The 20,988-nt window shown below is 34.8% G+C and overlaps 1 protein-coding gene across 8 annotated transcripts in view; it reads right to left on the bottom strand.

The window, feature by feature from the left end:
• Nucleotides 1-20,988, bottom strand: part of raskol (Ras GTPase-activating protein raskol) — a 200,992-nt gene that overhangs the window by 156,096 nt on the left and 23,908 nt on the right. For 3 of the 8 annotated variants that reach the window (XM_073079014.1, XM_073079020.1, XM_073079019.1), the window contains exons 1-2: nt 12,427-12,643; nt 8,964-9,916 (exon numbers count right to left, since the gene is read on the bottom strand). The exons of 2 other annotated variants lie outside the window; for them this stretch is intronic. In XM_073079014.1, the coding sequence (XP_072935115.1) occupies nt 8,964-9,801 (838 nt within the window). In that variant the 5' untranslated portion in view covers nt 9,802-9,916; nt 12,427-12,643. Of the gene's footprint in view, nt 1-8,963; nt 9,917-12,426; nt 12,650-20,988 lie in introns of those variants that run through there. 3 more of the 8 variants (XM_073079015.1, XM_073079017.1, XM_073079018.1) reach the window with 3 other exon arrangements.

Here is a 20,988-nt window from a genome sequence, read left to right as displayed (position 1 = left end):
CCGGGAACCCGGGTACCCGAGAATCAAACGTATTGCCTCTTTACGACAGACCGGCTTCTTAACCGTCGCGACAAATGAATCACATAGAATAATAATTTAATATGCTTTGTACAATAAAAATATGTATAAAAGAATTAAAAGGTCAGACAAAAAGGTCGAATGTAAAAATTAACCATTAAGTAAAAATAGAGTTTGCCTAAATGTTAGAGTTGGGTAAAAATAAATAAATAAAACATCATATAATTCAAGTGACCTTTAAATATTTGTATTTAATCATTTAATTATTTATTTGCCATGAATATTAGTCATTACAGGTCTTACAATATATACATTTGTATCATATTCAGCTATATTAATTTAATAGCATGCAAATATTATAATTCAATTTCAATATAATTAAATACAATTAATTCAACAAATATTTAACATTACATTATATATTATTGCTATATTAAACGTTAACTAATTTATATTAAATGTCATAAATTCACGAATGTCATAAAAGTTATGTTCTAATAAGATTTTATTAAGTTTTAATTTAAATAATTTTTCCGGTACATTTTCACATTTTTCCGGTACATTTTATATGAATGTATATAACGATAATAGTGCCTACCTGTGACAATGTTAATTATGCTCACGATGTGTGTAATCTGTCTACTCGCTCAGTTACACGCATGACGCTTGCTTGCATCGGAAATTTGACGCTAAATACTGCACTTCTAATATTCCTATGAAAAGTTAACTGTTTAGCATTGCTGTTTCAGTGTTTTGTAAACGACACTGGCATTGAAACATTTTGTAGACTAAACGCTTTCTACACTCGACAATAGGAACTTAGAATAGCATTAATACACACAAAGATAAAAATATAAGCCTGAATTATAAATTTAAAATGAACAATTAAATTAATGCCGGATCAAGAATCACATCCGGAACTTTGTGAATGGCATATCGATTATGATTTGTGGATATCATCAGTCTCCTTGTCGTTATAAAGGATTTACGACAATATATAAATACACAACGTTTGTCGTTATTGAAAACGAACATTATATCCACACCTTTATAAATAAGTTGAACACTAGTCATAGACCTTAACAGCCTCGTAAAGGATTTGTAGGTCAACGACCAACTCGACATTTATAGCGACCGGGCATGCTGACCAAACGATAACACAAATTATAAGTTGTTGGAATGTTTACGTTTCTAAAATGCTTCTCAATTTAAAACAGGCCATATTTGTATACAATGTTTACTACGAGTTGTGAATACGAGATTTTTACGAATGATTTTCTCAGCAATATTAAATGGAGTTGAAATTGCGAGGGAAAACGTCGTAACTAAACACGACCCAATCCAACAGCCCTTAGTACATTACTTAAGATTAGGTACATTGGAAAGATGTTATTTTCCTAAATCACTCTCACGTCATCCACTTGTTGAGACGGTCGACTGTTAAGGCCACGGCATAAATATAAGTAAAATCGTATTAACCTAATTTATTTCAACGAGTGATACACCCATCACCAACGCTCGAAAATAGTTAATACTATAAGATCATAAAAAAAGAAAAATCCGTTGACTAATAAAAGAGGAAAATGTGCTGAATTCTATCTTTGCCGATTTATGTAGATCGCACTGAATAACTCAAACGCATCTATAGATTGAACAAGTGTTTAGCTCTACATAGCGTATGTAATGTGACACTGTAAGTTAAGTAGGTGACCACGTTACGGCACTGAACTCGGATATTTGAGAATAACGGTAGAAGGGCTTTCCATAATATCTGAATGCTAGATTGACATTACAAGTACAATTAAACCACAGTAATATTATAAATCTGAGAGGTATCGATCGTTTGTTTATTATTATTCTAGTCAAGGATGAACGTTTATCTAAAATAAGATCGGAATAGGCAATTTACGAAACGTTGTTGTAGTAATATTTTGTACAATATTTTTTGTATACACGCCGTAAATTGTGTATAAGGAAATTATAGAAAGAGTAAAATACATTTCTGCGCGACGAAAGAAATAGACGACGACGAAAGAACAGGCGACGAAATAGTCATAAATAGATGATATACTAAGGGTGGGTTGCATCATGTAACTTTAACATTTACAGAAGCCTAACCAACCGTCAAATCCATGATTTAAAAAATAATTAGTTGCACCATTTTAGTTGAGGTTGACATTACGTCATAAGTAATACTTAACTTTAACCGCTCGAATTCGATTGGTTAAAGTTACTGTATTCGTCAACTTCCCTATCTGTCAATGTCGACTAAAAATTGCGGTGACAGTGACACAAATGACGTTAATGACAAATCAATTGATGCAACACAGATTTTTTACATTCCATCGCTACCGTCAAAGTTACTCTGTTATATTTAACTTTAACGGGCTTCCGATGCAACCCACCCTTGGTCTTCTATAACATGTACAAACAAAATAAATAATAAAAGTTATTGATGTTTCTACAGACATTTTGTAACATAGACTGACGATTCATAGAACTTACGCGTATTTGAAATACAGACTTCCTATAAACTCAACTAACAAAATGTCTAACATACTTTACATTACTTTTTGCGACACAGAACGCATACAAAACAATTCACACACTCATAGGTGCATAACAGTACTAGTATTATCTGTACATTTTTGTATCCACGAGGTAATGGAGTTTCTAAGAAAATGAATGAATTTAATGATAACATTTCACCGACTCAGATCACGTCTTTCTATTCAACCGACGGAGGCATTGACCGTGGCTGCGTACACGGAAAGCATTAGATGTAGATGGGCGCTCCTTATGCAATCGAAGTAAACAAAACACGATAACTTACAAATAACAAAATAATTTATTTTTTGTTTAAATCACAGGCAGTTCATTTGATGTAAAAATGTCACTGCTGCCCAACATCACAACCAAATTATGACTGAAACGAGAATAACTTTTATGCTAGTAAAATTCTTCTACTTACTGTTTTTCTAGTAATGTAAGAACTAGAAGAGTTAGAAGAAAACACCTATCTGAAGCAACTGCTTTACTCAAGGACTATGATAAAACGTCTCACATAATAATATAAGCAACTCTACCTCACTCTCGTCAAACCACAACATAGCATAGCGTTTGAATGAGCCAAATTAATTTGGAGACAAGCTGGATGAATACCGTTTGAAACATTTTTATCGATCGCATAATCTCAGATTGATGCAAATACACAAAAAGCAAACATACACGTTAAATTAAGGGTTCGTACACAAAACTGCGATGCGACGTCGCATCGCAAAAATCTGCGAGCTCCCTCGACGCATCGCAAGAACTTGCGAATTGATTCGCATCGCACAGTGGTTGTTGTTGTTTGTCACCCTGAGAGACGCTACGCCGCACGATATCGCATCGCAGCAATTCGCATCGCAATTTTCTGCGTTGCGAATTCGCATCGCGTCGCATCGCAGTTTTGTGTTCGAGCCCTAATTCTTGTAAAAAGTTATTTAATTTATAAATTTTGAAGATCGTAATAGCCGACTGCAGAGAAGAATGTTTTTCGAATGTTATGTTTTATTCTTGTCATATCACAAACGGACGAATGACGAAAATGACGACAAAAGAAAAGAACAAAAGGACGAAATGACGGATTTAAACATATGAGGTGGCGATGAATTTGTCAAAATTGTGGGAGTGACATTTAAACAGAGGCTATATTTTTAATCAATCGGATATTTTGTTTTAATAACAATTCCCTTGTATCGAAGCAACTACGTTAATAACGTTTTATGTCATATAATTTTCACGTCAAAAGAACATTGCGATGCGGATTGCAAGTGCAACGTGCTAATTCGTGCTTCCTTTTCGCAAATTGGGCCGTACGTAGCGGAGGCGCTGTATCCGTCGCTCGTCTTCGCAATGAATACATTCACCTTTGTACCCACGTTTGTATTAAAGCATCTCTGCATATAGGTACCTAATAGTATAATGGCTTGAATATAACCTTTGTTTATTGTAAGAAGCTCTGCACAAGCCGTGGGCGGATTCTTGCCTAGCGCAACATTGGATACATCCTAGATTTTCATATATCTTAAAGCTTAAATTTGTTAGTACCTACTTTAGTAGGTACTAACAAATTTAAGCAATGAATATTTGTACGAAAGTACTAAAGTACTAAAGTACAAATATTCATTGCATTTTGCATGCTCATATGTATTATAAAAAAAAATGGTCATACAATAATTAAAGAAAATTTAACTATTTGCTCGACTTGTGGGGGCACTGCTGTGACCCCGGTAAATATTAGTAAAGCGGTCGTTAAATATGTTTTCTCCTATAACTAATTTTATTAATCCATATCTTCGCATATTTAATGAATCTACTTTCATCTTTGTACTTCCTATATTGATAGTAGAATATTACTTATCAAATTAACAGCCACAAGCGTGCTGGCATTTGCCGCATTTTGTAATATAAGTACCTAGGGAATGGCACGCACTCTTTTAGATTCACTTTTAGAGACTTTGAAAGAGGGAAAGGTGCTTATATGTTTCCTTACTTAATAAAGTACCATCACACCAATGTCTATTGTTCAATCAGATATAATCGCTTTGCCTCCAACGTCATATCAAATAATCAAAATATGTATTTGTCATTAATAAATAATTGTTGCACACTTTGCATTTAAAACTGTATAAACCCATAAGAAGAAGAGTAACTTTGAATTACCATAAGAATGATGAGAGAAAACATCTCATTGAAAAAGTTAACCGCGTCAACCATAGCATAGCATTAACTTTACTAAATTGTAATCAGACAGCATAAATCTTCTATCTTAACAGCCCATGAACGTACGTTCGTAAGAATAAAATCTGTAATTGTTTACAACGTGCTACAGCAAGTGATCATAATATAGATAACAACATTTCCGTACTAAACGCAAATGCCTCAATTAATTACTGAACGTAAATTACGCTTGAAGCTACTAAGGAACATTTCTACTATCTATCTATCGTTGGTGGAGAAAATAAAACAAGAGCTTCTGAACGAGAGATCGATTTAATAACTGGTATCCGTTCAACAACCTCCACTTATGTTTCATTATCTCATCATAATAGTAAAATTGTTGTAAATATTTAATTAAATTTGTAAAGGTTCTGATGCATACATTTAGATTAACTGAGTCAAGATCTACCTGTTTACTCGCGGTTAGTGGATCTGGGTAGCAAATCTACAGAATAATTAGTACGCTGTAAACGGAATGCTACGTCCATATTGTTTCGTGCATATTGTTTCGTCCATATTGTTTCGTCCACAAATTGTTCGCTATTACACTTAAATAACGCCGCAATAACTGTTCAGACAATTCTGTTGTTATTTGTCATTGCTTACACCAATCATATTCTCTCTTACAAGACCCATCAGCCAGCAAATGATACAATTTGTCTAACGGTTGTTTAATACGAGAAAGAAATACAGCGGATGTAGTTTAAGTTTTAGATTTCGCATAGTTGTATTCAGGTTGCTGACATTCATGGTTTTCTCTAAAGCCATTGTTTATAATTACCTAATTCTTAATAACCACATCAACATATAGTTTTAACAATATGTATTTTAAATTGCATGGTTTCTACTTGATACCTATATAATTATAATTTGCACGTGTCATGGTGATATAATGATGTTATGCAAAAAACTAATTTTAGGATACTACTTAGTACATGTTCAAATTTAAACAGAATCGAAAATATATATTGAGTTGAATGTCGCTTAATATGAAACATAAAATGTAATAATTCTGATTTAACAACATTAGTGTTTTAACCCAAATTTCGTTGTAGCCATTTTAGGCCGCACTCCATAAGTTCAAAATGTCAGCTATGTATTTAATTGGTTCACTTAAATAAACATCCATAATCCATAGATGGTTAATTTGATCAAATCGGCATAGTGCGAATTTCGTACGATCCTTGCCTCAGTCGGAGTCAGGCGAACACGCAAACGCCTTCCTGCGGCAACACAGGAAAGCTCATTAGAAAGTATAAACAGATTGCAACAAATAACTGGGGGAGGATAAACCTGTAGTTCAGTCTGAGCTGGTCTAGCAACATCTTAAAGCCACTTATTTTACACACAGTGCCATAGAAAAAATACGCGATAAAAATACTAAAATGAAAAAGGTAAAGATGGCAAATAAATGAAATAGTAAATTAGAGAAGGAAAGATTTAGTAAAATAAAATAGATATTAATAAAGTCATTAGTTAAAATTAGAAGGCTATTAATACCTAAAGGGGTCAATAAATAACAATACAAGAGGTTAAAGAAATACGTAAGATATTAAAAGCTATGAAATCTACATAAATGTCGATAGCGGTGAAAGCGTCATAGGCTAACAATTCGTAATGATGATAATCTTTTAATGCGTTATATTGCTTTCTCATTCTGCTAAATGGGCAAGGGCGCCCAAGATTCTAATTAACCCACAAAACTTTAGATATATTTAAAGACGATATCGTTAAAATTGAATGAGTGACCTTGTTACCTAGCATCGAATTTTACACCTGCCTTTAGAAATCAATCAACGACTCAGGCTATCTATTTACAAATGTCAGTCAGTGCCACTTTAAATCTAATAAAAATGAATTACGTTTTATCTTAAAAGTATTCTTGGCCATAATAATATTTTACAGATCTATTTTGGTATTAAGCGTTTAAATCTTTGTAACTGTAAAGAAAAGCTTCTAAATCCAAGTGTTCCTATAAAGCAAATGAAAGTAAGCAATTTACTTAATGAAGTAGCTCTGTTGAATGTGTTAATAGCAAATGCAGGTTTGTCAATTACGGGAGATTACATTACGCGGTTGATAAGTAGGTAGAACTGGTTATATTAGCGAAGTATTAATTGTCGGGTAAGTTGTCAATGATGGGAGTGGACATGTTAGGGGGACAACATTCTTGGGTTCGCGGAGATGATGCGGTGATAGCAGGAAATGGGAAGATCATGATTACATTATTTCACATATCATATCACTCTGCACTTAAACAAGCTTTTGACCACAATGTCTAGTTATTACTTTGCCCCATAATAATATTCGAACATAGAAAACTTGAAATTCTCAATTCGATCTATATTTTGTAATTACGATATATCTCCGACATACAAATACTTCCTATAATTTTGAAAGGTCGGTACGATTAGAAAATTATATGAAATATTAAAAATCTTTGGTGATAAGTCATATTTAATTCGATCTATTATTCGATATATTATATTAATAAACCTCTTTACTTTTTATTACTTAGGCATTAATATTTGCGGCATATCTTCACGTATGCATACTTCATAGAATTTAAACTTCATGTTCAGAGCTAAATCGTCACGTAAATGGCAAAAATATAATATAACTTTATCTCACATCATTTTAACTGTATTTTTTTCTTTATTTATTAACTTGTGTTACAATGTTTCATAAAAAAAAATATCGTCCAGAATATACACAAATACATATAAGCGACATAGTTATTGTTATATAGATATACACTCAATTAAACTTACAATACATATTGTTTACGGTAAAACGAGTCCTGTTTCTGTAGGCAATATACTGTGTTTTTACGGTTGGCCACGTCGGCCAGGGTCACTCGTAATTCTTTTTTAATAACGTGGACACATTGTTTGTGCCACAAATACACAGTAAGTGTCGCCATTTTTTACTGACAACATATAAAATACGATACTGCTGACCCCAATAAATTGTTACATGCTAAAGCTTGGAAAAGAGGCTGAGTGCGTGTTGAATCACGCACCGTAAAGGATTCCGTAGTGAACGGATGATCGTTTAATTTATCGACAGAAAAAATATATTTTGGAACTGTGAAAAAAAAGGTATTTCCTGAACCGCCGAAAATATTTCATATTGCTAGTTAAAAACAAAATATTATCGTATTTAAGTTAAAGTTTTCGCTATAAGTTTTATAGAAGTAGTAGTGGTCTCCAGACATGATGACATTACCGATCTAAATATTACATTAAATATTATTACTAGTTTTGTAAATTTTAGTACGCCAAATCCTGCCTATTATTTTTTCTATTAAATGGTTTTTATTTATGAGTGGGCATATTAAAAAAAATGTTTTATAAACACAAATAAGTTACAATATATTTTGCGTTATGCAGGTTTTGCCACCAAAAACCGTTGAATTACGGAAGCTAGAGCTTTCATTACATTGTACTGGAGTCGAGAACCGTTATCTCGCAAGTTTCTAATTACTTCGTAGATGGGGACGATTGTGCTCACATGCAAATCCGATTGATGTCGAACCAGATAAGCAGATACAAAATAGCGTATACGTGTCCATTAAACGCGCATACACTACCGGAGGCAAGTAACGGTCGTGAGAGAAATAAATAATTTCATTACGCGTAACAAATTTGGATGCAAATTTGATAGTATTGCTTTATTCATTCCCCGTGAATAAACACGTAATTACGATACTTGCGATGCCATAATTAATTTTATTGCAACACAACAAGATCTCATTACATCTTTAATGGGTTTGAAATTGAAATATCAAAGTAAAAAGATGTGATGTGCTTTGAAGAAGTCATTTGGTTAAAACATACCCATTTAGGTGTAGGAGTATTTTAAAAAAGGAACGCATATCCATAACCTTTATCTTTACACGTATCTAATACTTATGTTAAAGTGTGTCTACATAGTTAAACCTGCCCGATAACTCTGTCGCTATTACGGCTATGACAATGACTGTTAGTGATTGATGCGACAGTAATTTCCCGCACACCGTTGCTCGTATCCAATACGAGTCCGATTGATGCGGACCACTCGGCGGTCAGACGTATCAACCGCAGTGCGAGCTTCACCGTGCTCCTAATCACTGTAATTGAGAGTTATCAGGGTCTGTTCCGGGATTCTTGTTCTTAACTGCAAATAAATAAGTCACTTACCGGTGCCAGCGTTCGGCAGCGCGTACAATATCCCACACAAAGCAGTCGTCACTGACGTTGATGCATCCATTGCATCCTTGCTATCATTATTAGATTCAGATTGCGCCGGCTCGAACAAGGCTAAATCTAAACCGTCCATGTCACTTCTGGCTGATACCCCATCTTCCTCGACCACTCGATCGCAGAAATGTTCTGGTGAATCAACGTCTTTAGGACTCCGACAGCATGCCCCATCACTGAGAGGATCACAGCAGCATGTATCTGAGAAGGGTTCAAAGTCTCTGCAATCGAATTCACATCGTTCAAAACTATCACAGGTGCACGATGATAATGCATCAGAGTCTGAACCTTCTACCAAAAACAAATTACTGCCTTGCACATCTTTTTGTATAGCTTCCGCTTTAGCTGATATGTAAAACACACTCGATGTATATGGCACTTTCTGAACATGCAGCGCAGTAACATCAGGCAATCTTTCATCGGCGTAACCACTCCTGCTTGATTCTTCGTCTCTATCTTCTTCTGGTAAGACATCTTCTATTTGCGGGCGACAATCCTCATAGCGAGCGAAGCTAGACGTATCCGTTAAGTTGGAGGATCGATCGACGGAATAAGCGTCGCCATATGGATCGCCAGGATCACTCTGCAGGGCTGGTATACGGTATGGGACATGTGAACGGGTTCCGAGAAAGATAGTGGTGTAAGGGCAAGTGTGCGGGGGTCGAGAGCGGTCGGCGCGGCGCGGGTAGCTGGCGGCGGAGGGGTCGCGAGGCGGCCCTGCCTCGGCGTTTATGTACGCCTCGCTCGTTGACAGAACGTTGTATCGCCAATCCGGCATCGCGGATAAACACCATCACTTCGACACACTAAAATTATGAACTGTCATCACCAATAATCAATCACTACGAAAGTCGAATATTACAATAGCGTTTACTGCGGTCGGCATCTGCAATCTAATTCGATAATACATTCGGATTTTATTAATATTCCGTCAAATTAACCTCTATCTATCCTTACTTAAGCTGTCATTTGTGCAAACTAGCGTCTAAGATGACTAGTTATTTTATACTAGAGATAGTTATTAAAACTTATTCGTTAAACTGTAAATAATTTTGCCGTTAAAGTGATCTTGCGTAAGTTAATTAAAGGTCAATGGCTGGGAATCGTGCTTAGGAAACGCAATTATTTTGTAAGTTAACTCAAATTGTTATAGCGGCTTGTGTGATAATAACAGATGGTGGTTCATGACGAGTTCTAAGCGCTACTTAATAAGATTTTTCTATAAAACATATACTCTGAGGAATTACTATCACTCTATCATGAATAAAGCCTATATTTACTGCGGGAATGTACGTGAATAATAGGATTAAACTGCACCATAATGACCGTAGCGGCGAGGCTCTACGCACGACGTATTATGCAACAAAAGTAAGCCTGACTTTAATATATTTCATTCAGTAATTTCTTAAGCAACCTTATAATACTGTCTGAGTCACATAAAATGCGTTTGAAAGCAAAAAAACATTTCAGTTAAAACACGTCAGTGTTTACATAAAATATTGCCACGTTAAAAACCGCAACTTTAAACTTATACAAAAACATAAGTATGTCGTCGTTATACTTTCCTACCTCCCCTACTTTTTGCTAAAGTTTGCCAATTCCTCTTTTATAACAATTTTCAACCATCTAAATCTTGGATGACAATAAAAAAGAGTCTAAGGTAATTCAAAGAAGAGTTATCAGTTGCAATGGTCCCTCTGCCCAAGCTACAAAAACATCTGACCACGGTCAATGAACGAAAATAACGAATAATTTCTTGCGCCTGCGCACGTGTTTGATAGGAAACTTCTATCATTATACGGTCCGGTCGATCTCGGAGCAGATTAATACAGCCTGATAAGGACAGAAATAAATAAAGTAAAGTTGCGGAGGTCCAATTACTCATGTATAATTTAAAAATACTACATCCTGTTTGAATTTGTGTATTATAAATACTCAATCGGATTATTAACTATAATATATTGTTGCTGTTATTGCGATATATGCAAGTTAATCATAAGGTAGGTATACAAATAGTTTTCCTCTGATTGCCAATGTATTGTTTAGTAATTGGATTCTCAAATTGTTCTGGTTAAAAATTTAATAATCCGTTTTTAACCAATAACTTTTTAACGAATAAATAAAATCACACATTTATTGCTATCAGGTTTTTATAGGTAGATCCATAGATTAGTAAAGATTACTCACTCCTAACAAGAAAAAGTACCCAGTTTTGAGAATTAAAATAGTTGCGTAAAAAAGTCTTGCCACGTCTCCGTCCTAAAATGTCCCTAAAATATTTGAAATTATTATTATAAATTATTTATTTATTATGTAAATTACGCAGTATTAGTTATTTATTCGCAAATTTTCTCTAAAAATGTTTTTATTTGTCAAGAATTCAAAAAAAGAACTTACGATAATAAGCCATTTGTGGCTTCATTCAATTTCAAGGCGGCGAAGTATCTTTACTAATCTATGGGTAGATCATTGAATAGCACAATGACATGTTCACGATACCAACCCAATTTAAGTGGATTTTTGGAGAGATTCTTTCTATTAATTTGCCAAGAAGGTTAATGTCACCATTAAGCCGTATTTTAGCGGATGCAATTTAATCGGTCGCGAAATGGATAGGAAAGTCGATCTCACTCCCATGAGATGTAACCTAGAACTAACCTAGAAGAAGCAATGTGGTGAGAGTTGCCAGTAAAACGCATATAGGTTGCACGGGGACAAGTACAAAAAATAGACCTAATAATCAAGGGAAATTAGGTTGCTACATTGCAAGCCAATCTTCATCGCAATTCAATTTAAAATATGAGAGAGTTTAAAAATAAATTTAACGAAGGTAAGATATAAATACATCAAGCCCTTTAGAACCTTAAGTAAAGAGCAGGGAGATTGTACCTAGATGTCAGTAGTCTAGTAAGATAGTCTTCAAGGAAAGGTATCTACGCCTACGAATATTGGGAATAATAAACCTGTTTTATTGCGGCTGTCTTAACACGATTCCAGAAATGCACATTTATATTTATAGGGTTCGCATCTCCAATTTATAGCATCCTGTCGTATATAGGAATATGCCTACAGACATATTTTCTTTAATAGTCATTAATGCTGTTGTATGAGTTCACAGAATTATTCAGTAGTTTATTGCCAGTTAAAAACAAAAACCTTGTTTTTATGACTGACCACAAATGTTAGGGTTTGCGCGACGTATTCCATAAAATATTGATGCACAGTCATTTACCTTCAACCTACATGCTATATATTAGTGTCATTTCAAAGAATATGACTCTACAATATCCCGTTAGGACGTTATTTCTTAAAATGAATATTATTAATTGAAACCTAATATAATTTGTTTTTAATTATTTAAATTTTCTTGAATGAAGTAGATCAAAGTTAACACATAATCGACCGAGAATGCTGGCGAATTAACGATTGCAGGACAACGACCAACAAGTAAATCCAAACACAGATCCTTTCGAGAACGCACTAATAACAGTAGTAACGAACACTTATCACTCGAACGTCACTTTTGCCGCCAACCGTTAGTGATCCCGTGTTCGGTATTCGAATGTTTCGGATAAACTCGTTTCGTACTCGCGCGCCGTATAGGTGCGCGTGGCGGGTCGCGCTCGAGCCGACTGGTCTGCACCGCGGCTGCGCGGAGGGCGCCCGTCGCCTGCCAAACGTTACGCTGCTCATCTGTTTAGCTGGTCGCCGATCCGAGTCACCGTAGACTCGAGGACCGTTACCACTCGCGGTAGCAAGACTTCATGTCAACAAATCCTGCTCCATATTCATGAATCAAAAGGTGTCCCATGGCATGATATTCGACATGGCCAATAACCTTACTTGAGGAATTGCCTATGTTTAATTTGCATTTTAATAATGTTAAGCTCTACATCACTGAACTGGTTTCGTTAAGCAGGTATTAATAGTTTCAACGATGTCAGAATTGTTTTGATTTACGTAACGTTCTTTTCACCCCGATTATTACATTATTTAATATCCAATAACACGAATGTTGAATTAAAATGGGATATAACTCGTCTGCAACTTCCATTGTTATTTTATGTGCGTACATTAAACTATTTAAGGTGAGAGTGGTTTTGATGTTAAACAATTGTACACACGGTTAGCCCTTTCACAGATTCTAATATTGTCACAAATTCAGTAAACTAGTTTTCACTCCTAATCAGAACATGCAGCTATTGTCGTGTAACAAAAAGCAGTATCAGGTTTATGCAACGGTCCACTTCCCATGCATTACTGCGTCACGACTAGTATTATTTAAATACATAAATTACAATATTTATATTCAGTTTTACGAAATACAAATACGAGTCGATTAAAAAATATTTTAGAGCTTTACTGTTATTAGACTCCTAACCGTTTCGACTACCATAGAGATAAGATAAGAATTAGGAGAACTAAACACATACTTATACATATAAATACAAAGGAAGTTTGCATATGTTTTAAATACAGTTAGCGATAGCAGCAACATCTTTCCCTAAAAATATTGGCATTCCCGAAAAATAAGTCAAAAAACTGTATGTACGCGTGAATTCACGTAGGCGGAACCTCACAAAAATGTTCATATGGAATACTACTTTATTTTGTGAGACTTTTATAAACAAGTTTTGACGAATACTCGTAATAAAGGTCCGAAAATAATACTTGAATATTTCTTTTATTTGATGACTCAACACTACTATATACTCGTACCTACCTTAGCCAAGACAGGTATATACATAGAACAGCTCACAAAATATAGTAAGAATACGCCAAACTTTGTCACTAGATAAAAAATAGTCTCAATCACGGTGACAGATTAAAAATGACCTTTGTCTATTTGGCTGTAAGAATATTGCGACAGGAATTTAAAAGTGTCTTTTAATTAAAAAAGATAACATCATTTGATCAAGGTTACTAAGATGCCAATGAAAGGGAGGTTATTTTGCACCAAAAGTAAAATAGAAATATAAACACAAGCACTGACCTTGCAGATTCCATTAATCTCTTTTCCAACCATTTATTAAAAAATAAAACGTGATACTTTCACACAGTGACCTGGGTATTGGGACCTTTACTGTTTCTTATTATGATAAACGACCTTCCGGCGGTTCTTAGGCATGCAGAATGTCTTCTCTACGCTGACGACCTCAAACTATATGCTCAGATACAGTCAGAAACGGACTGCCTAAAACTCCAGGAGGATATTCGTGCGGTATATGAGTGGAGTATCATAAACAAAATGGAGTTTAATTTATCTAAATGCTATGTCATGAGTTTTGGTCGAGCGCGGCATCCGGTCATCTTTGACTACAAAATCGGCAATACCACCATGCCCAGGACCATAATAATGAAGGATCTGGGTGTCACATTCGGCCAAAAGCTCACTTTTCATGAACACATTAAGGCCATAGCCAAGGAATCCTTCCGACAGTTGGGATTCGTCCTCAGGAACTCCCGCAGTTTCAAGACGGAACGTGTTGTGAGACTTCTATATAACACACTAGTCCGAACCAAACTGGAGGCCAGCTCATGTGTTTGGAATCCTCATGAGCCTACTTATGAATTGATACTAGAGAAAGTACAAAAAGCGTTTCTCAGAAGTCTGTACAAGCGCAACTTTGGATATTATCCGCTCATGTATCCTACAGCATACCTTCTAGGATGTCTCAACTTTAATTCCCTTAAGACTAGGAGAGCAAACATACAGTTAATGACTGCGTGCAAAATTTTTCGAGGCTTAATCGATGCGCCAGACCTGCATAACGAGCTAGCCAAATTTTTCACGCCGGATAATTACTATCGAAGCCGGAAACATAAACTACTTGCCGTACCTTCTAGCCACACAGTCGCACATGCCAATTCGCCTATACCTCGTGCCCTCGCTGGTTTGAGAAGTCTCCTAAACGCATATCCTGACTTCGATCTATTTGCTGACGGATGGCAGGAAGTTTTAAGTGTGTGCCTTAAGTTTACGGATAAATTCTAACCTCCTACATTCTCAGTTGCTTTTCTGTAAATGTAATGTAATATTAAATTTCGTACTGACATAGTTTATTTAATTTTAATTAATAATTAATTATTGTTTTTCTTATTAATTCTTAAATGTTACTATTTTATTTAATTTACTTTCAGCTATTATATAAATGTTTATTCTATTTAATAATGAAGTCTCCTGTATTATGACATTGAATTTGACATGTTAATTAGTGTAATTGATTAATGTATCGTTCTAATTAACAATAAATAAAAAAAAAAAAAAAAAAAAAAAAAAAAAAAGTGACTATTCCAAACTAAGCTATCATGGTTATTATTAACCATGAATAAAATCAATGAACGTTACGTTAGACGCCCCTATAAAACAGGAGTCCGTTTCAATGGTTTTATTCTTACGTAATCTATTAGCAGGGGTCTGGCTAACCCCAAAAAACTTCCCTTCGCAAAGATTATCAGTTAAACCGTAGACACATGAGAGAATTACCTTATCGCTTCATACAGCTAGGACCGGTTCGAATCAAATAGACTTATTTGCATTCGCGGGCAGCTCGGCTCCGACTAGTTTAGTCAACAAAATAATCTTAGCCTAGGATATAGTAGGTATTATTAGGTATTAACGTTTCATTTTTATGTAGATAATGTTGTGTACTTGTAGTGTACATTTATAACGTAGTATCGTTAAGTAAGTAATGCTTAAAGTCATAGCCCCACACTAGTTTCTCGTACTGTGAATGGATAAACGAAATTTATTAGATTATATTCTGATCAATATTATTTTATATTATTCTCTTCTTGTATATTCTTAAGGAGAATATTCGAATGGAATGCGAAGTGTTATCGGCAGAAATCTTAAGGAAAGTCGCGGAAAATCGGGCTCAAATTTGTGTCAGCACTGGTGGAAGACACTTGACAGATACCATATTTTCTAATTGGCAAAAAAAAAGTTACAGGTCCTGGTAAAGATTTATATTAGACACAATCATTTTTTTTTATTCAGTAAGTATAAAAGTTATTCACAAAAACAAACCACCTACGCCTTGCGCCACCCTATAAAAGTATCACTAACCATATTATTTATTTATTTTTAATTCAAAGTGGGATTTTTTCGCTGGGCGAACACATCATCCCGTAAAAAAAGACTATTAAGCAATTCATCTCATAACATACATACTTTTAAAAGATTTAAATTGCGCACATACATATCACTAACCATAGTTCATGAACCATAGATGTATGTTACACATGTTACATGTACGGCAAGTTTAATGTTTATGTTACTTCAAATTCTCTACAAAATTCGACTTTTAACATTTTCTACACCAAAACTATTATCCAATTTCGTAGATTCTATTAACACACACAAACACAAGTACACCTAGATCCAAAACTAATTCATGATTTTAGTATCTGCTTGTTCTAGGCTCAAACCCGGAACCCCGTACGAGTCAAACCATTAGAGCAAGCGCTTCGCTACGCGGGTATTAAATGTTACATACCAAACTCAATTGACGGATAGATTGTGTTTAATTCGAGTCCATTATGCCCTAATAATGAACTATTGACCTATAATGGCCGTCTTGCTCAATATTGTATACCACTAACGTGCAATTTGAACATATTAACGACTACAAATCATTCTAATAATTCTACCCACTCCGGCAAATTTAAAAAATATTATGTTGAAATAATTTTATCTCTACGTACATAATAGGTATAGATGTATAAATATTTTACTGCAAAAATAATGAATGCAAAAAGGTTTTGGTTCATACCTCAGCCAGGCAAAAATTAAGATGATGAATTCACGATGTCTGTTTTCTGAGGACTTTATTTACCTAATGACAAAAACTATAACAAACTATGTACATGTGGTATTAGACGCATCGGAGTCGTAAAGAAGTAACGACCCGCGTGGCGGAGCGGTTACCATGCCGGGTTCAATCCCCGGCCAGACAGATTTCTAAATGATGAATTTAGATTTCTGTTTCTGGGTCTGGGTGTTTGTGTATTTCTCTGTATGAGTCCATAGCACCCACGATATAGGGAATCCTAGTGTGGGGTTGTGAATGTAGATAGCGTTAGTGTAGAAAGCGTTAATATAAACGTATATAACGTAAATTTAATATAACTTATTAATTTTATTTATTTACTAATTATATAGTACCTAATTACAGAAAACTAACCAGAACATTAACTCAATTAGAGTTCGTTCGTTACCAACATGCCACAATTTTGCAATTACTTAAAATTTCACACATTCTATAAAACACTAGATAACTCGGTGTCACATAAATCCGATTTTCTCCAAGTTTATTATGTTTCACACGGGAAGTAACTGTTTGTTGACTGGCCGACTGCCCTAAGCTCGGCATATGGCCGGCAGTCGCTGTGTCAATAAACGTTGAACAAACAGGTAAATACATTAAACTTACATATACCGGGATCGATTGCAATCGATAAAAATTTAAGTTCCATTATGATTGCTATCTATTACTCTATAAATAAGGCTATCATTCCCATTGACTTTTTTTGGGTATGCTGAACCGTATCTTCGTATCTTAGAATATACGTGTAAGTGGATTTTAAAGTATTATACTCATTACTGTTATTTTCTCAACTTAAATTTGCACACCACCTATCATCATCAATCCATTATTTCTACTTTCAGAGTTTGGTTAGCTTTGCAATCTTTTGTTTTCTTGTCAGTTGTCATTCGTAGTTAAAGCAAAAAATATATGAATAATTTCTATTAACACATTCATTTAAAAGATAAATAAAGCCAAAGTTGTTAGTCTGTTAATCTTGAAAACCACAGTCTACTTCGAAAAATATGTAGAGTCCCTATCAATAAAATTTAGCCCATGTATCGCATCCATGGTTGCTAGCTGTAAAGTGAGGCTTTTTTTAATTTCAGATAAAAAAAGGCTTCATCACTCATGCCGCCCTGATTCTAAACATTCTAATACAATTAACCAAGCAATAAAATAATCAAATCACATTCAAGTTGTCTAACGTCTAATGAGCCCATAAAGCTTCCTGGCATCATCGGACGTCGGATCCACCAGCATGCTGTTGCAGCATCCGATCAAATTAAAAATTGACTCGTTACTATTCTCCACACATTCCATTAAAATATGGTAGGGGTCTTCGAGTGAATGAGGCTTGTGTGATTTTGAAGATAGGTATTCCACAACATGAACAAGAACAGCTAGATACTATTACTACAAACATTATTCAATCATAAGTTCAAATGGGTCACAATAATATACACGCAGGATCAATCAGCGTATATAAGGGCGGACAAAAACTTAATTGAATTTCATATGTAGTTAACCCGGCGTCATGTTGTACCCAATAATTGCACACTCATTAGAATGTTGTTGAAACACATAAATATTCATTAGCAGTCATAATTACACTCCCATTAAACTTACGGTTTCGTGGCTTACACGCGGAGAAGTCAATCATAACGAAACGGATAATTGGTCAGGTACGAGTCGCACTCGCACATGGAGGCTTCCGTACCACTAAATGTTCATTTTTTTTTATAATATAAGAGTAACAGACGAGCATGCAGTCCACCTGACGGTATGTGGCTACTGCCGCCCATGGACATCTGTAATCAACCCCAGATAGGATTAGATATTCCTACCTGAGGTCGGCCACAGATGCGCCACTACCCTGAGGACTAAGCTGGACCGCCTCGGAAATGTCTGTCTCCCTTACCACACCCTTCAAACCGGAACACAGCAGCGCCTAACACTGCTGTTATTAGGTAGAAATAGGTGGCGGTGGTGCCGCCGGAGTCAAACCACAAAGGGTTCTACCACCTTCTATTATTTTGTGGTATTTATTTTATTGGTATTTATTTTATTCTTTCTTACAATATTTAGTCGTAAGAAATATACACCGTGTCGATATAAATGTAGCGACAACGCCATCTATTGGAACTTCTTTATATTATCGATATGTAATCCTGTAATGTATACTGTGTTTGCTGACAACTTATTATATTATGCGAACACAGATGGCCTTAGTGGTAACAACGTCTGGGCGTCGATTTCTTGTATTTGGACCCCCTTTTATATTTAACTTTATTTTTAGCATTTGTTGTTATAGCGGCTAACCTTATATATACATAGTAAACATTTCAAGTGTCTATATTACGGTTCAAGCTTTAGATCCCTATGACAGACGGACATAGCACACACAGCGGAGGCTTAGTAATAGGGTTCCGTTTTTACCCTTTGGCTACGGAACCCTAAAAATTTATAATTATGTTTGAAGATGAGGTTATAATAATTTGTTAGTAATCAATACGTCAACGTAACGCAATCGAAAATTGTATTATTTAATGTCTATTTATGTATATAAGTGTCTTAAATTAGTTTTCTATGCGCATATTTTTAACTATAAACTAACATGATTGTTTTATTTCATTTCAATACAATAGTGCCAGTATCTATTTAAGTAGGCTTTGCGAAATTTAAATACAAGGTATTATGAATATTCATGGTCAGTTATGGAAACTGAACAACGCCCTTTCAGGTTATTGTGTTACGTGTCGACTGGAGATATAAATAAAGGTAAGAAGGTAACTAGGGTATTTTTTTTTATTAAAACGAATTAAGTCAAATTCAAAATGAAATCTCATTTATTCAAAATTGATTCATAAAGAATACTTTTTGAAAGTCAACAAACTACCACCGCTTCGGAAAGAGTTTCGCTATGGAGAAGAAGCGGCGCAAGAAACTCCATACGATCACATTTTTAAGTTTTCACAAGGTCAATATTCATTTGATTTCACTATAGAACACGAAACAAAAAAAGTAGAAGAGGTCATTTGTTTCAAGAAGGGTTGATCGGAGCGAGATGGAGCCGCTATTGAATACATTTCACTGTCGCAGTTCTTTCCGAATAATATAATAAATAAGTATAAAGCAAATGTAACAATTAAAAGTTTTATTTTTATGCCATATATATCCTATATACTACAAAATATATGTGTACGAGTATGATATCCGAAGCGATGAGATGTAGGTAGAGTAAGTCAACAAATTTCAAAGCGCCCCTACTTTACATCTTGTAAAACCATAGTCAGAGAAAGCGTAAGCAAGGCATAAACCGCTAATAGCGTTACATTTAGTAAACGACAGTGATCCACATGCGGAGGCTTTGATGTCAGATTACAAGGATCGGGTAACGCGGCCATCATAGGCTGTGTGCTTATATGACACGTAAGTATCATCATGCCGGTTTATATACCCATAATAATATAAGTTATGTGAACTTAAGTGTTTGTAAAGAATGTATATATGATGTATAATTGTATAAATATATTATGTAGGTAATATTACTCCTACTCCTACCTGTGTAATACAAACCTACTGCGTACATTTATGTTGCTACATGTCAGGCTGATTGAATATATTATAAGGCTCTAAAATAACCTTTGCTACGATGTCATAAACAAAATATCTAATATTTTTGATTAAAATTCAAACCACGCATTCTATCAAAATTTTGTAGCTTTTGCGTTTATTACACTAACCGTAGTAGATTTTTATGTGATTAATATAATTAATACTGTTATATATAACACACCTCATAGAAGTAAATATGAATACATTCCAATTTATTTAGAGACTATATCAGTGTAAGTTCCAGTTTTTAAGTAATTTTAAGAACTACTTTAGAAGAAATAATTCAACTTATCAAAATAGACATCCTGCAGTAAAACAAAAGTGACTGTGGCTTTCTCTCACTCTGGTTTCTTACACAAATAATAAATACTATTACACTGATAGTTTTTGCAATACATTACCTATGCAGCCGGGATAGTCACCTATTTGATGCAGTGTAGGTGTGGAATGTAGATACGGGCGTATTGTTGTAAAGCTCGAGTAGTTCTCTGTACAGCAGCAATTAGCTTAAACAATAACACCTACGGCATTATATCTAT

This window comes from Epargyreus clarus, unplaced genomic scaffold, assembly GCF_041222505.1.
Source record: "Epargyreus clarus isolate Ecla_fem2 unplaced genomic scaffold, WU_Ecla_fem_2.2 ptg000014l, whole genome shotgun sequence".
Lineage (NCBI taxonomy): Eukaryota > Metazoa > Arthropoda > Insecta > Lepidoptera > Hesperiidae > Epargyreus > Epargyreus clarus.
Note: the sequence above shows the minus strand (reverse complement) of the source record. Positions and strands in the feature narration are given on the sequence as shown.